This window comes from Ochotona princeps, chromosome 1 (genome assembly GCF_030435755.1).
Source record: "Ochotona princeps isolate mOchPri1 chromosome 1, mOchPri1.hap1, whole genome shotgun sequence".
Taxonomy (NCBI): domain Eukaryota; kingdom Metazoa; phylum Chordata; class Mammalia; order Lagomorpha; family Ochotonidae; genus Ochotona; species Ochotona princeps.
Window position 1 is genome coordinate 109,584,448 of NC_080832.1, and position 17,785 is coordinate 109,602,232.

Here is a 17,785-nt window from a genome sequence, read left to right on the forward strand (position 1 = left end):
CACACATGTACAATCCCTCCCTGGGTTTACAGACATGGACAGGGAATCTCTGCAGTGACCTGAAAGAAATTCGAAGTCTGCACCCCACCCCTGCCCCAAAGAGCAAGAGGCCTCCTGTACGGTCCCTCTTTCCTTGGTTTTGCTCTGATATCCAGTTCAAATCGCCCTCCCTATGTTACCATCTGACTGTTCTGTCATAATTTATGTAACTTAATGTATGTGCTTAACATATACCCTTATTGTCACCTGTCTGTCTCATTGTCCAACTGCTTTGTGATCTCACAGGAGGCCATTAGGTTGCTGCAGTCTTCCTGGCCTCTGTCCCCAGCACCGTGTCACAGGCCGCTGGACAGGGAAGGACTTGTAATGCGTCTGTGGAGAGCTAAGGGCTTTCCAGGGAGTAGCACCTCTTGTAAGTCTAAGTGAATCTAGGCCAACGAAGATTCTTTCCAGAAAGTTCGTGTCATCAAGTTGCCAGATGGTATTAATATATATTTTAAACGAAGAACGTATTTGAAAAGCAGAAGAAATGATTTTTGAAAATTCAACTTTTTTATTGACATAAACTCCCAGAAGAAGATTGGTACATGCCACATGCTACCTCCTCTTAGCTTGCAAATGGTTCACTGTCTTGAGTGTTTGCATGATATGCAGTGCTTTTAATTGTGGTGAAAGTGCAGATTCCAGAAAGGACATTTATGGGGCCTGCCTCAAGACTCATCACCTTTTTATTACAGAACTCATATTCAGAAATTGCAGTCCGTTAAATGGCTCCAGGCTAATCTTGGGTGGCTCTGTGCTAAGAGCTACAGTTTTCATCATAAAGAAACTTTTTTTTCCCCTTTAGACTCTGAAGATTTTTTTAGGCTTTCCTCAGTGCCCCCAATTTCTTATCTGTTCAGCTGCAAATATCAGGCCCTCAATGACTAAAGAGGGAAACCTATTTTTAAAGTTTTTACTGAATGTCTCTGCAGTGTTGGGTTCTGCACGAATTTGGCTTGTCATCATCTTTAGAATACGCACAGGGGCTTAGTGTAACTTTTAGGCATGAAATTGATCAGGTTTGATTCAGAAGCCATCTGGAGATCCTTCTGGAAGGCCACTTGCTTGCTCATCTGTGAGTATCGTAGTGGTACTCAGAGGTCAGGATCCGGCTTAGTTTTGTGAGGACTTTGGTAGAAGTTTCCAAAGCAGCCCCCTCCCTGCCGCCTCCAACACACACACACACACACACACACACACACACACACTTTTTTAAAGGATGAGATTCAGGTGGCATTTAGTTGTCATTGTATCATAAATCCTGTTGGTGCTTATAACACTAAGAAATGAAATTCCCAAATTTGTAACATTTGAAAATTGGCTCCCGCCCATAGCAAAGTGTTGTCTCAGGGGGAACGTGTTCCTGGAGTGAGATGAGGGGCTAGTGCCCTCCCTAGGGCAACAGCCTCTTCAGAGCATGCCTGCCAAGCTGAAGGGAACTGCTGACGTCATGAAATCAACAACTGTTGGGCATTGTGCTGGCTGGGGCCAGGGAATCCTCCAGGGGAACAGCAGACTAAATCTGTGCCGTTCCCATCTTGGGCCTCCAGAGATGCCTGCTGGTTGAAAGCATGGCAGAAAGTGGGCTGTATCATTGCCAGTCAGTGTGGATGTCTCTGCAAATTTGAGCACAGTTTCCATGCTCCTACGCTAGGAGAATAACATGGAGCAAGTCAAGGTGTTTGTAGCCCATGCAGGGCCATGTCCTGTATAGTCTTACCTGTTCTCAAGCCCCTCCCCACTTCCACACCCACCCACACCCACAAACACAAACACAGACACAGAAGCCTGGCTTTATATGGCAGCCCAGACTGTTATGGAAGGGAAGTCACACATGTAAAACCACAGCCCCAGCAGACCCTTCGGCATGCCTGGGATTGGGTCCAGATCCCTGTATCCTGCTGCCATTAGTAAAACATGTGTGGTTAGCCAAGAACCCATGTCATGGCTTTGTGTAACTTTTTCCAGGCTCTGGGGGAGGGCCACCCTGTGCTCCTTTCCAGCATGGCTAAAAGCATGGTCTCCTCCCCTAGACTCTCCAAGTCCCTGCGCCCAGTGGTTTTTAAATTTTCCTGGTGGGCCAAGCTGTGGCTTTTGAGTTGCCACAACTGACATATTGCTGTTCTCCTTTTGGCACATCCACCAGTAATGAGCCAGTCAGACTAGCAGAGTCAGCTGGAGGACTCAACACGGTACAGGCGGGCTGTTGGTCTGGGCAGTCTGCCTGGACCTGCAGGCTGGGCTGAGTACTTCCTTCCAGGGATAGGTGGGAATTTGGTGGCAAGTGCTCCCTGATTTGTTAACCACACACCCTCTTCAACCTGGTCTTGTCTTCCCCTCCCCAGTGCAGGATCTTCTTAATGGGGTTTATTCTTTGAGAAGGAAAGAAAATAATGTCTCGCATACAGACCTAGAACCATACAAGTAGCTAACTGTGTCCAAGCAAGGTAACTGATCTCCCACTAATGGATAGTCCTTTGCTCTTGGCAAGGTTGAGCCAAAGTGAATTTTTGAACAAAATCCATATTTATTGATGTTTCAGAAACTCCAAGGACAAAGCATGGAGAAAGAATTTAGGGGTGAGGAACCAATCCCCCCCCACACACCACACACTTGCCTTCCTTCCATTTCTGCACTTTTTCTTACAAATTGTGTCATTGAGGTTCTTTCAGGCTCAGATCCCTAGATTTTAAGCAAGATTAGCTAGCATAGGAACTGTTTCTGAACTCCTGTCTTATTCACTTGTTTGTTCAAAATCATCTTAGAGCTTTAAGCTGGGCAACATGAAATCCTTGTACCTCCAGGGTTCAGCAGTAATGGCCACCTCGCCAGAACCCCAGTGAAGGCTACTGAGGAGTCCTATTTGCTGGTGGGACAAGGAGGTGGGGAGGGAAGCTGGGAGGCAAAGGAGCTCAGGTGTGGTGTGACCCACTCAGCGCGGAGGAGGCTCTGGGCCCCTGACAGGACATGGCAGTAAGCTCATGCCAGTGTCCCTGGAGGAGCGCCAGGCCTCTCTGGTACCTGATGGGCTCCTGGAGAAGGCAGGTAGTAGACAGAAGGAAAGGTCATTAATTATAAGATCCAAACATGACAGAAACCCTATTAGAAAGAACATAGCTCTTCAAAAGACTTACCAGACATTTAGAATGATTTCAACAGCGTTTAAATTTGTGAGGGAAACCATTAAGCCTTGTACAAAGGAAATGCCAGGCTGGGAAGGTCCTTTACAGACACTGATTTGAGACTAGGCCTCCCCAGGTTGTACCCCACACCCAAATTCCTGCCCAGATATGGGGTGTATGTGTCTCCCTCCATCTACCCCACCTCACCCCCACCCCTGCCCACCCTACCCACATTACCAGTTGTGCACAAACATGAGTCCAGAGGCATATATATATATAGATAGATAGATATAGATAGATAGATATAGATATAAATGAGCTTTTTTTCTGCACGGTGCCTTAAACCCTTGCATTTTTAGCACAGCTGCTGCTGCAGGAAAGAGAAAAGCACTTGGCCCCAGAGTCTGTTTATGTGTTTAAGCCAAAAAAGTGATTTTTGTTGCAAGGAGCTCTAAGTGAGACAGACAGAGTCAGAGAATAAGAGAGGGAGAGATAATTATCTAAATTATGTTCGTGCTATTATGGAAGACGAATATAGTTAAAATGTAATTAAATATGACGGGCTAGCAGGATGTAAGCCAAGCTTTGGAATGCTAATCACCAATTACTGCATCCCCTTAGGGGAATCTGGGAGCTCTGTGTGGCAGAGAGTGGGAGCAGGGAGCTTGGGGCTGGGGGCTGAGTGAGTCATGGAGTGGCACAGCAGTCCTCTCTCCCCTATGTGCTCATTCAAACCCTCTGTAAGTGTGCCTGGGACACACACCTCTCAGTGCTCACATGGGTTAGAGTTTTCAGCTCTGCTCACATGAGCAGCTGGGGCCCAGCCTTGGCTTTGAGAGGAAACTTCTAAAAGGGAAATTCTTCTAGGAACAGAGGAGGTGAAAGTCCAGCCTGGCTTGTGTTAGAGCAGTAAATGCAGGACCGTTGCCAGAGAGGACCAGCTGAAGCCAGGCTGAAGGCACTACCACGCATACCACTTACATCAGGACCCACCCCCGAGAGCTGGGTGTGAGATGGGCTAGGGCTCGGACTGGTGCGTAGCTCCATAGCACTTCTGCTGTCGCCTGGGCTAGAGAACTGGTGATGGAGCCATGGCCAGGCTCATGATCACCAGACCCAGAGGAGGGCAGCGAGGATTCCCCAGGGATGTCCTTCCTGGAACCCGGCTTGTACCTGCCTCCAGGCCACAAAGAGAATGGAAACAGGATTTGTTTATTGGTTCTGGTGTTAAATCCCCGAAGAATTTTGAAGTTGGTGGGATTCTTATAGGAGAGTGAGGATTCGAGTTGTTCAGGTTATAGAAGAGTGAGGGTTTTAAGTTGTCTAGGCTCTCTACAAGGCTGAGGTCAGTGGACCACATGGGCAATGAAAATGAGTAAAGCAACCAGGGCAGGCCCCGAGCAGTGAGAGAGAGGCAGAGGCCAGAGGTGTGGTGCTTTCTTCCCACCCTCAGCTCCAAGCATTTTTGTCTGCAGGAAACAGGACCTCTGCCTGCCAGATCATCTGGTCTACAAGAAAAACCAGACGTCTTTATTTCAGCATGAAGTCTTCTGATTTTGTGGCTAACTCAACTTCTCTAAAGAACTCAGTAAGCCAACTAAGTATGTCTATGAACCTCCTGTGTGCAACTTTTAAAAATTATCTGATGTAGCGACAGGGACAGGTGTGTACAGATGCAACACACACCTTAGATTGAAGTTTGTGTGTGCTCATTCCCTCCCCAAATGGCCACAGTAGCCAGAGCTGGGCCAAGCCCGAGCCTGGAGCCAGGATCTCCATTGTGGCCTTCCACGTGGGTGGCAGCATCTGAGTACTTGGCCTTTCTTCTCCTTCTTCCCAGGCACAGTAGCAGGGAGCTGGGTTGCGAGCAAAATGGCCAGGACTGAAACCAGCACTCTAGTATAGGGTGTTGACATCATGAGCCACTGCACCAACCCTAGATCCCCTGTATGCAGCTTCTAACGTCAGCAGATCTTTTGCTCATGGCCTCATGGCTCCTGATATGCTGTTTCCCTGCTGCCTCAATCAGTCCACACCAGCCTGATCCCATTTTTCCTAAGTTTAGCTTGGAAAGGATTATCAGCAAACAGCTGCTTAATCGATGGACAAGCAAGGTGAAGGGAGCAGATTTCCCTGTAAGTCTGGGCAGTGAGACAACTGTAAAATCCAGTTAAGCCTCCTCATACACAACGGAAGAACTTCCTTCTGAGGCACCAGGTCGCAGAGAGGCCTCATTTGAGGGTACTGCCAAGATGCAGGGCGGAGGGAGCTGTTTGGAAGAGGAGGAACAGGCTCTGAGCTGGCGTGCTCCTGCTGCCTAGGACACCCTCTGTGGCTCTGCCACTGGGAAAAACACACAGGGGAAAAACACACTGGAAAAAACACACAGGCCACTTTTTAGGGGCAATTACAGCACAGTCACTCCCACCCCAGCCAATGTTGCTGCAAATGCTCTGTCCCTCACGTGGCCACTCTACAGGTCACCCCATGATACGAATCGCATGCCAGGAAGGATGGCAGCTGCTATGGGGTCAACTAGAGGTAAAATCAGGAGAAGCTGCCAGAGGCGCCCTTCTGTTTGTCACGTAGCCTCAGCCCCGTGCGAGGCTGAATGGTGGGGCCAGCACTGCAGGGAACTTGGCTGACAGGGGAGAGTCTGTTACTGCCTCCCTTGTCGGGAAGCTTCTGCAGAAGTTCCAGTCTGCCTTCCAGTCCTGTTCCCAAGTGTGGTAACTACATTTCTTCTCCACACACCCTTTCTGTCCTTCTGCCGTGGGGCAGGCACCTACAGTTCTTGGATGTGCTTGCTAGACTTTAAAGTCTCCTAAATTGTTTTGTTAAAAGCCATACAAGGACAAAATCTTAGACGTTGAGTGGAGCCCCAAAACTTGTAACAGAAGTAGCTATACCCTGCTTCTCCCTTCCCTTCTCCCAACTTTCCTTCCTTTAAAAGCCACTTAATATTCCGAAAAAGGTGAAGTTTTCAAAGTGAGCACAATCAGTATGGTTAAAGTTAAAAGCTGCAGACAGTAAACTGTCCCTCCGTTCCACCCTGCTCCAGAGACCGTTTCGGCATCAGCATATGTGTGTGCTTGGCTGTGCTCTTCGTATGAATCTCCCTGTACCTTGGCGATCTCTGCTCTCCTTCACCCCGTTCCAGCCCCAGCTGTGGATTCTCTCGCCACAGTGGTTGTGGGGTTTGTTTGTGGCACGGTGAGCACGCGCATTGTTTCCCTGCTGCTGTTCTTGTTGTTCTCGCATGCTGTGAGCATCTCCTGAGCCCAAGCCATGCCTTTAATGGTTTGGCTTTGTCAGTTCACACTTCCTCCAGCAGGTGTAGAAGGGCCTGCATACCCCGACCTTGTTCAATACAACCTATAATCCGGGCCCGGCGGCGTGGCCTAGCGGCTAAAGTCCTCCCCTTGAAAGCCCCGGGATCCCATATGGGCGCCGGTTCTAATCCCGGCAGCTCCACTTCCCATCCAGGTCCCTGCTTGTGGCCTGGGAAAGCAGTTGAGGATGGCCCAATGCATTGGGACACTGCACCCGTGTGGGACACCCGGAAGAGGTTCCTGGTTCCCGGCTTCAGATCAGCGCGCATCAGCCCGTTGCGGCTCACTTGGGGAGTGAAGCATCGGACGGAAGATCTTCCTCTCTGTCTCTCCTCCTCTGTGTATATCTGGCTGTAATAAAATGAATAAATCTTTAAAAAAAAAAGAACAAAAAAACAACCTGTAATCCAACGAACACTTGGGTCCCCAGGGCCAATATACTCATCATCTCTTTTTCCTTTTAGTCTTCCTTGGTGTTTCTAAACTATATATAGTTATTCTGCCATTACATATTTTTTTTCACTGGAATTGCCTATTGTCTTCCTACTTGGAAAAATGAAGATTATGTTTTTACAAGCCCCCACCCCACTTCCAGGCAAGTACTCATGCCTCTTCCTCCCCATTCTCCTGTTTTATTAGATGACAGTTGTTCTCTGCATCTAGAATTTTGTTTCAATACTTCAAAATTATTTTTTAAAAGATGTATTTTGATTGAAAAGTCAAGATATACAGAGGAGAAGAGACAGAGAGGAAGATCCTTCGTCTGCTGATTCACTCCCCAGGCAGCAGTGACAGCCGGAGCTGAACCAGTCTGAAGCCAGGTGCCCTAAGCCTCCTCTGGGTCTCCCACATGGGTGCAGGATCCCAAGGCTTTGGGCCGTCCTATACTGCTTTCCCAGGCCACATGCAGGGAGCTGGATGGGAAGTGGGGCCGTCAGCATTAGAATCAGTATCCATATGGGATCCAGGTGTGTGCAAGGTAAGAATTTTAGCTGCTAGGCTATGGCCCAGGGCCCCAAAATTGTTTTTTTAGAAAAATTTATTTGTTTGAAAGGCACCAGAAAGACAGAGAAATCTTTCATCTGCTATCACCAGTGCTGGACCAGACTGAAGCTAGCAGTTTTACTGGGACTCCCATGTGGGACAGCCCAAAGACTTGGGTCATCCTTTGCTGCTTTCCCAGGCACGTTAGCAGGGAACTGGATTGGAAGTGCAACAGCTGGAACTTACCTGGAGCCAGTGTAGGATGTTGTCATTGCAGGCAGTGGCTGTATCTGCCATCCCTGCCCCTGTTTCACTTGATGGTTGGCAGTAGTGTGACTGTATAACTGTTGCTCAGAGCCAAGCCACTTAATATACCACAGTCACTTTTTTCCTTAAATTTATTGTTTATTTGAAGGACAAAGATAGAGCAGGCTTCTGTGTGCTGGCTCATTCCCCAAATGCCAGGGAACCCACAACTCAGTCTGGTCTCTCCAGCATAAGTGGCAAGGACTTGGTTACTTGAGCCATCCTCTCCTGCCTCTGCAGGTGTATGTTGGCAAGCAAAGAGCTAACACTCAGTCCCAAGCACCCTGAGTTGGGATGTGGGCTCCCAAAACTACACCAGATGTCCATCCCACTTTTTTTTTTACTGCGATTTTCCCCAGCACTGAAAGTTGCTTGGTTTTCTGTGTGCCTGTCATGAGCTGACCTGTGTGCATCTGCATGTCACGGTTCTTCCCGTGGACCTTTTCAAAGCAACGCGGTTCCGAAAGGCTGGCCTCGTCCGCCTGGTGAATCAGTTTCTTTGTCCCTCAGAGGTCCCCTTGGCGTCCCTGAGATTGCCTCCTGCATCTGGATGCTGATCTCCATCACCCTAGGAGTTCCTCCTGCTTTGTTCCATGTCACATCCTCCGTTTACTGGTTTCCCTATCTTTGTTCATCCTAATTTAGTTTTTGTTTTGGTAGAGGTCATTTTCTGGTAGTTTCCTGTGAACACATTGCAGATGAAGTTTTGGAGATTGATGGCTGAATGAAGTTTGTTTTGACTTCTTGTGTCTCTGGGAGTTTGGCTAGTTGTCCTGTGACTGGGACAGATGTTTCCCTCAGCACATGGAAGGAAGTGCCCCATTATTTGCCGACTCCTACACTGATTTTGAGAAATCTCAGAGTCTCAGGTGAATTTAATTCCTAGGGCTTTGGTTGCTTTCCCTGCCTCCCACCGCCCCGGAACACTTGAATATTGGAAAGTTTTGTGGTGATACACTCTTCTTATTTGTCATAGTGCTTAACAAAGGCTCTTGTTTCTTTAAGATTTTAGTTAGTTTATTTATTTGAAAGCCTGAGAGGCCTGTACTGTGGCATGGTGGGTGAAGCCACTGCCTGCAGTACTGGCATCCCATATGGGCACCAGATTGTGTTACAGCTTCCCCACTTCTGATCCAGCTGTTTGCTTATGGCGGGGGAAAACAGCAGAGGATGGTCCACGTCCATAGGCCACTCCACCCACATGGGGAACCTGAAAGAAGCACCTGACTCGGGACTTCAGATAAGCTCAGCTCTGTGGCCATTTGGGGGAGTGAGACAGCAAATGAAAGATCTCTCTCTCTCTCCCCCCCCTCTCCCTCTCCCTCTCCCTCTCCCTCTCCCTCTCCCTCTCTCTCTCTCTTTGAAATAAATAAATCTTTGAGAGACAGAGTCAGAGAGAGAGAGATCTTCCATCTGCTGGGTTACTCCTGCATGTCTCCAGCAGCCACAGTTGGCCATCTAGGTCTCCCGTGTGGATGGCAGGAACCCATGTACTTGGGCCATCATCTGCCTCCCAGGCTTGTTAACAGGAGGCTGCATGGGGCCACTCAGTGAGCTTGGACTTGAACCAAGCAGTGGCTTAACCCATTGCACACAGCAGCTGTGTATCAGTGGCCTCCTCGGAAGATTTGACCTGTGACCCTAACAGTTTCCTAACTCAGCTTGCCCTGTTCTTTCTTGCTGGAACAGTTGCTAAGTAGACCTGGACCTCCCCATCAGCTCCTCTTATTCTCCACTGAATTTTCTTGTATTTTCTGTCTTTTGGATTGACATCCTGGGAAATTCACTCAACATAAGCCCATATTGCTAATTTACCAGAGTGGGTTCTTAGTCTCATGTTTCTTTTTTGTATTGTTTCATTCTTATTTCAAAGATTTTCAGAGGCTTGTACTTTAATCTTTCCCCAAAGCTATATTTTACGGAGTCATATCTGCTCCTGAATTATAACTCTGCTTTGTGTCTTTCTTTACAGCCTTTCTTTGGTGATCCCAAATGGGCTGTACACTCCTGAGTGTTATACACTAAGACAGCTGGATGGGTTTGTGGGTGACATTGAACAGTGTGGGGGTTCCTGGGGGTCCTCTGACCCCTTGACCAGTTCCTGTGCACGACCGGCCACCCTCTGTCCTTCTCACTGGAATACTCTTTGAGATCTGCCTGCCCACTTGTTCCATTTCTGTGGGTCTTGGTTCAGCTGTCACTTCACCAAAGAGCTCGTTCTTCACTGTATCAGCTAAAGGGGTATCTCCCTCGTTTCATATGTGCTGCTTTATTCCTCCATTGCCCTGTGCACCTCTGACTGTTTCCTTGTTTATCTGTCTCCCACCGGGATGGAAGCTCCTTGAAGAAGGGCTTTGTTCCCTGCTGTATTCTCAGGGTCTCAACTGGCCCTCTTCGACTGTAAGCAGTTGACAAATATTTTGCAAGGAAGGAAGGAGGGACAGAGAGAAGGAAGGTATGCCAGTGTCTCTAGCCTTTGCTGTGGCGCTGATCAGCGGCCCATGCCGGGGATCCTGCTTGGATCACAGCAGCCTGAAAGCAGGCGGGGAGAGGCTGAGAGTCTCCCTTCCCAGGGTGTCCACTTGTGCATCACTCCTCTGTTCTCAGCAGTGACAGGGTCTCCTCTTTGCCATGCTGGGTGCCCCCAGAGTCCAGACTCGCTCTGTTCAAGGTCTCCAGGGAGAAATGTGTCTCCTACCAAGGTTGGAGGAGGGCTTGTCCCCACTGTGCAGGATTTGGAAAGTGGACTGGCCCCTTATACTTGGTTTCAGCTTGTCCTTTTGGTGCAGGCCTCCACACATTCCCACCTCTAGAGGAACAGGTGAGCCTGTCTAGGTCTTGCGGTGTGAACTACTTCCTGTGTGACATGAGTTCATGCAGAAGGTGGGTCACATCTCCTTGTCCTTCATTTTGTGAGAGAGAGAGAGAGAGAGAGAGTGTGTGTGTGAGATCTGTGGATGTGACATGTAGATTAAAATGCTTTGCTGCCCTTTTATTGGATAGAGCAATTAAGCCATTTGTTCAGTTGGTTATTTGTTTTGTTTTTGTTTTGAAAAGACAGAAACGGAGATCTTCTGATTCACTCCACAAATGCCTGCAACAGCTGGGGCTGGGCCCTTACAAAGCCAGGAGCCTGGACTCTAGGCTGGGTCTCCCATGTGGGTGGCAGGGACCCAAGCACTTGAGCCATCACTGCTACTTCCCAGGGTGTGCCCTGGTGGGAAGCTGCAAGCAGGAGCACGGCCAGGACACAAATCCTGCACTGCTGCAGGATGCAGTCTCAGCCACCGAGCCCGTTTGCCATGTGCGACTGCCAGTCTGGCCCTGCTCAGCTACTGTCTCATTGCCATCTCCCCTGAGTTCAACAGATCTGCTGCAGAAGGTTCTGGCTGCTTTTCATAGCAATGCAGCAGACACATTCTTTTCCAGACTCAACAGATCATGCACCTTGGGCATGGGCTCAGCAAGACAAGCTCAGGACGGAAGCTGTTCTCAGCAAGCCCTGCTAGCTTCCTTCTTCCTGTCACCTTGAGCCTGGGCAGTGCACACCTCCCCCACCTGTCTCTTCCTTCAGACACAGATACAGCTGTCCACAGCCAGCAGCACAACCTGGCACATGTGCCCCCTGCCAAGGGACCAACTCCACCTTTTCCCCCAGTGTTTATATTCACAGCTTAGTTCATGCTACCTCTGGCAAATTCTTTCTCACATAAGCAGATACTATTTTAGTCCTTCTCTCCTCTCTCACTTATTTCAAGGACTGTTTAATATACATAAAAGACTAAAAAGGAATATAACATTCACTCACATACTTATCCCCCACAATTGACCGTAGTTAATATTTTCCACATACATCTCAAGTCTTTTTTTGTTGTAATCAAAGAAATGAAGCATCCCAGTTAATGCTGAAGTCTCTTTTGTTCCTGCCAGCAGTCCTGTTACTTGCCCTCTCCTCGGAGACAGCCACTCTCTCATGAATGTAGCATCCAGAATATTTTAAAATATTTTCCAATTGTATCGCAACATGTTTTCATGAATAATGTGAATAGCGTTGCATGGGCAGTCTCACTTTGTGCTTGTGGTCCTGTTGCTTGCTTTTTAGTGCAATTTTCTGTGTTTATTTTTAAGATAACTGGGGTTCCTCTTTTCCTCCTTCAGTGTATTCATTTGAGATAGAGACAGACTAAACTCTCATTGGTTAGCTCACTCTCCCAAGCGCTTGCAATGGCCAGGGGTGGACATGGAAACCAGGCACAGGTGAGTGTCAGGAGTCAATTTCTTGAGCCATCACCATGGCTGCCTCCCAGGGTACATGGGCAGGAAGCTGCAAGCAGGAGCTGGAGGTAACAGCTGATCCCAGTGGGGCTGGCACGGTGGTGCAGATGGCTGATCCTCTGCCCTGCTGCGCCAGCATCTCATATGGGCTCTGGTTCGTGTCTTGGCTGCTCCACTTCTAAGCCAGCTCTCTGCTTATGGCCTGAGAAATCAACCGAGGATGGTCCAAGTCCTTGGGCCCTTCCACTCGGTTGGGAAACCCAGAAGAAGTTCCTGGTTTCCAGTTTCAGATCAGCTCAGCTCTGGCCATTGAAGGGCACCACCCTGCCCCCTCTCTCTCTGTAAAATCTACTTTTCAAATGAAGATAAAGAAATCTCATAAAAAAGAAATAATTGAACCAAATTACTATGGAAAGCTGTTGTCCTAACCACCAAGCCAAGTGGCCTGCTACAACTTTAGAACTCTGTCTCCATGTTTGTATTTTTTAGAAAGAGCCCCACCGAGCCTCTCCTGCAGTTTAGCCTGTCTGTGAAAGAGGTGGTTGTAACAGCCAGCAGTTATCATGTCAACCCCCGTGCCGCACCCCTTGCGTGTGCTGTTGTCACCATCTGTTCACGCAGGACACTTCATGGGACTCACTTGCCTGGGGTCAACTCAGGAGCCCCTTGTGAGTGTGACCCACGTGGCTCTGGCCACTGTGGTCTGCAGGCCCAGAGCCAAGGCACAGGTGTGTAAATGAGATATCAGGGGTACTTCCTGATCCTGGAAGTACAGCCCAGGGGACACCAGATAGCCAGTGCTCTGATCACTGAAGTATCAGGAAGTTCCTGTTTGTGTCCTTGAGTGTAAAGAGCCCAAAAGAGCAGCCGCCAGCTGCAGCTGCTGTGGACTGTCTACACAGTAGCCCCAGACTGTCGCACAGGTGGCCGCTCTCCTCTTTGCCCCAGTCTCCTGTCTACCAGTCCATGCACGTGCTGCCTGCTCTCCCAGCCAGCCAGCTATATCTGCATGGGGAGGAGGCATACCACTGTTGCAAAATACTTTAAAAAAAAAAAAGATTCATTTTCTTTTTCATTTTTATTGGAAAGTCAGATATACAGAGAAGAGGAGAGACAAAGAGGAAGATTTTTCATCTGATGATCCACTCCCCAAGTGGTCATAACAGCCAGAGCTGTGCTGACCCAAAACCAGGAGCCAGGAGTCTCTTCCAGGTCTCCCACATGGGTACAGGATACCAAGGCCTTGACCCATCCTCTACCGCCTCCCCAAACCACAAGCAGGTTGCTGGATGGGAAGTAGGGCTTCTGGGATTAGAACCAGCACCCATGTGGGATGCCGGCACATGCAAGGCAAGGACAGTAGCTGCTAGGCTACCGCACTGGACCCGCAAAGCGCTTTGTATCTATCCCTGGGGTCTGCCAGTGGGAGTGGCTCTCAGGATGACAGACTTGGCCTACTTTTCATTCTGCTCGTGACAGCACCCCCGCTGTGTCCCAGCCCTGTCCCCCTGAGCCTGTGTGCATGACAGTATATAATCCTCACTCCTCAAGCATCAGCTTCCCCGGGATTGTCTTAAATCCCTTGTTTTATTGGTTTATTTAATTACTACTATGGCAACAGCATTATTTTTTTCCCCTTTTGAAAAACTTCATACAAATAGTAATTCAGTCTCATGATGAGCTAAATTGAATATGTGGGTGGACCTGGAAACCCATCAAAATTTGTAGCTTACCTTTCTGGGGTAAAAAAAAAACTGCTTCCAAGCCCCGCACGGGCAGTTAGTTGCAAGGGAAGTTTGGGAACAGCCCCAGAGCACAAGCTGGGCCCATGGCACTCTTCACGTTCTCTGGTGAGTTTGTGGAAGGGTTATTCAGCTCCCTGGGAGATTTTGCCTTCTTTAGGGCCAGGCTGAATCATACGTGGATCTCCCATGCCACCCAGCAATGCCAGCCCAAGAGTGCTCTCAACAGGTGCCCATTTATTTCCTCCAAGAAGTGGGTGCTGCCAGGAACCACCCAGGAAGCTGTGTGCCAATGAATGAGTCATTTATACCCTGACAAACGTAGCAAGGCACCATGAAGGCCTCGGGAGGCAGCAGCTTGTCCAGGTTGGAGGGTAGCAGCAGTAACAGCAAGTGGGGCTTTGAGCACTTAACATCTGCACAAAACTGTTCCAGATGTCTTAGGTTTGTGAGTGTACGTCTTTATACACACAATTTGGTAGTTGTTTTTATTATTCTCATTTTTGCAAATAAGGAGACTGAAGCCCAGAGAAGTTAGGCGCCTTTGCTCAGGTCCCAGAGCTAGCAGACTCAGGCCCCGCTCGACTGGCTCCAGAACCCATGCTGGCAGCCACTGGGCTGTACTGCCCCTGGGCTGTGAGAGGCCCAAAGCCTGCTGCCCAGCTCCGACCCCGGTGAGCCTCTGAACAGTACTTCTGCAGTCCTACAGTGCTGGCATTTTCACTGGCTTAATATCATGTATTCTATATTAAATCCTAAAGAAAGGTACTGATTTAAATGTGATGGGGGATGGGGGCAGCAGGCAGGTCCTCTCCCCTGCCGTGGGAGCCCTAATCAAATTCTGTGATCCTGGCTTCAGGCTGGCATAGCCCTTACCATAGCTAGCATTTGTAGAGTAATTAGCAAATGGAAGATACTTCTCTGTGTCTCCCTCTCTTCCTCTACCTCGCTGTCTCCCTCCCCTTCGCATCAATCTTTCAAAAAAATAGAAATCCTAAAAAAGAAATAAATGTGGGTGACCCTGGGAGCCCCCGTCAAACAGTGCGAAATAGTCTAAAATAAAGTAAGTGGCTCTGGAATGCTTCCACCCAGAGCTGAAATTTTGAACAGCATGTTGACCAACATTCTTGAGGATAGCTCTGAGTACCTGTGTGTTGGCAGTTGCACACCCCTGGAACCTCATTCTAGATGCACACTCGAGGTGTGAACACCGTTTCTGTGGGTATCCAGCAGCGGCGGAGACTCCCACGTGGGCAGGGCACCACGCCAGTGAGTGCTCAGACCAGGGCTTCAGGCCTCCGTTTAGGTTCTGGAAAATACTCCAAGTCCACAACGACATTTGAGCCCTGCAGCTCCCGGGCAGACACTTCCTCCTGGCACCTCCTGTCCTGACTCTGCAATGCAGGCATGCTGAGCCTCTGGGCAACCACGGCTTACCTAGAAGTTGTACTCTCCACACTAGAAAAGAGATCCCACACTCTTAGCAGGGGGCACATGTATGCAGGCATCAGCGTAGCCAGGTATACCAGTAGCTGAGCCGAACGGCAGGAGTGCTTTCCCAGCTCCACCAATCTCATTTCCTTCCCAAGGAACATTCGGAGTTTTTTGAAAGATATTCAGGCGAGCTGGAATCTAACAGCTGAAGCCCTTCCTCCCTATACTTTGGTTGTAGCACTAGTATCCTGTTCCACTAAAGATGAAATCATGTATCTGACTCTCATGATGTGTTAGTGCAAATGAACTCTAATGTGATTAGATGCTAATGCAGTATAATGGAGAGTTGGTATTAAATTGAGCCCTTCTGATCTTATTACTCCACACAAACGCGCTCTCCTGTTCAGTCCGCAGCCTTGTCCAGAACGCTGAGTCAGTGGGGAGGGAAGGAAGCAAGAGGAACAGCAGCGAGAGGGAGTACCCTGCTCTGCCCTGGACCCGTCCTTCCCTGCTCTGCCTGGAGCCTCTGGCATGAGCAGTGGGCCACAGGGGCCGACTCCGGGCCTGTCTGCCTGCTCAGAGCCACATGCCTGTGGTTGTGGCCCAAGAGCACTCAAGTGTCAAGTCTCACCTTTGTGTCAGAATCACCTGAAGATTGGATGCCCATGGGGCTAAAAAAGTAAAAAAGACCAGAATCTGTGCTGTCTCCTCCTTGCTCATCCTCCCGTCCAGCACTTTGTGACCACTGTCGTCCTCACTGGCTATTGTCCTAGTTCCATCTCCCAGTGCACCAGCACACCAGGGTGTGCTGTGGCATCCTTCAGGGACAAGAGCGGGACCGGGTCACCCCCTGCAATGTGATTCCCAGCCAGGGGCAGCAGCCAGAACTGAGAGCACAGCGGTTCCCCACTGGGAAAATGGGCCAATGGATGGTCAGATGGCATCACCTCTGTGTATGAGTAATAGTGTTTTTACAAAGAAGGTGATTTTTCTTTTTCTGTTTCTGGTAAATTGCGTTCAGAGGCACAGGCTTTACACACAGGGTGGTAACGACTTTTTAATGACCTGACGGGGAGTGGTGTCCAGGCAGCAGTGAATCAATCTCAGTGGGAAGCTCACAGGGAGAGAGAAGATGCAACACCTGAAACCAAAGGAGGAAGACAAACTGCAAATGCATACATGTTCTTAGCTAGCGTTGCTTGGTAATTAGACAATTACAGGAAACAGCTTCCCAGCAACTGGCGTGTCCACTGTGTGAGCAGAGGAGGGACGGCAGCCACTGGGAACATCTCACATTCGTGAGAGAAATATTGGAGTCTGCAGTCGTGGGTGCCACACGCTCCTTCAGTATGTTCTGATGAGCTGCTGGCCTCTAGATGAGCACGCCTGGCCTGCACGCATCCCTGAGGGATGCCACATAGGTATGGGCGCCAGTCCTAAAAGAAGACCCTCTCTGGGTCCTTATGTGGAAGCAGGAAGCAGGGCTAGGTGGGGGCATCACTTGCTTGGGCTAGGGATCAGACTGTAGTGAGTGACCCGTACTGCTCCAGCTGAATGCTGGGCCTTGGGGCACCCCTTTGCCCTTCTCCACCCAGCCCACAGCTCTGCTTTCCACCCCTCTCAGAAGCCCCTGTACGTATGTCACTCAGCCAGCAGCCCCGTCTCATTGATGAATTTAATGAACTTGCCTCTCCAACTTTGATGGCTGTTACTTTGCCTCATTCTTTCCCAGACATGAACTTGTTCTGCAGTTTCTGTGTGCACCCAAAGCCACGTTCATGGGCAGGCAGGAGCGCCTTCTTGGACAGGAGGGACCCCTGAGTGAGGACATCCTACTGCCCTGTCCTCATCCCACCCCTCCTTCAGCAAAGCCTCCTGAAGGCAGGAGCTCCCCAGCCTTCATCCTCCACTGGGTCAGCCACCTGTGTAAGCAGGCCCCATGTCTGTGTTTCCTCTTACAGGTCCTGGCAGTCAGTGACTTTTGACAGACAGCCTGCCTCCTTTATCCGCATCGTGGGAACACACAACACGGCCAACGAGGTAAGGAGCTCTCCGCGTGTGAAGAGCTGTGACATTGCCTGGTGCACAGATAACTGCTCCTTCCCGGGCTAAGTGGAACTGTTTGTTCTGCCCGCTAATGGCCTGTTGTTCAGACAGCTCAGTACAGAAGCAAGGCCTGCCCCAGCACAGTGGGGATATCATTATCATGTCTGGATGTCTCCTCCCGGGCAAATGAAAGCCGACTCGCAGGGCCTGGTGTATTCTGAGGCCTTTGCAGAACCACAGAAACCTTGGGAGGTCAAACACCTGCCCCTTGGCTCTGGGTCCCCAGGGTCCTCTTCCCTTGTGTATGGCAGTGGTTTCTTGAGGTTTCAGGGCCATGCTGTCACCAAGGTCTGTGTGTGAGCCTCTGGCTCGTGTGCAGTCGGCTGTGTCTATTGGCTGCTCTGAGGGCCACTCAAGAGGCAAACACGTGAAAGCAGTAGGAGTTGGGTGGCCTTCGCTGCCTGTTCTCAGTCCTGTATAGCTTTGTTCAGTACTGAGCTCA

The 17,785-nt window shown here is 49.5% G+C and overlaps 1 protein-coding gene across 4 annotated transcripts in view; it reads left to right on the forward strand.

The window, feature by feature from the left end:
* Positions 1-17,785, forward strand: part of BTBD9 (BTB domain containing 9) — a 452,784-nt gene that overhangs the window by 418,050 nt on the left and 16,949 nt on the right. For all 4 annotated transcript variants that reach the window (XM_058663652.1, XM_058663659.1, XM_058663648.1 and 1 more), the window contains one exon: positions 17,199-17,277. In XM_058663652.1, the coding sequence (XP_058519635.1) occupies positions 17,199-17,277 (79 nt within the window). The remainder of the gene's footprint in view (positions 1-17,198; positions 17,278-17,785) is intronic.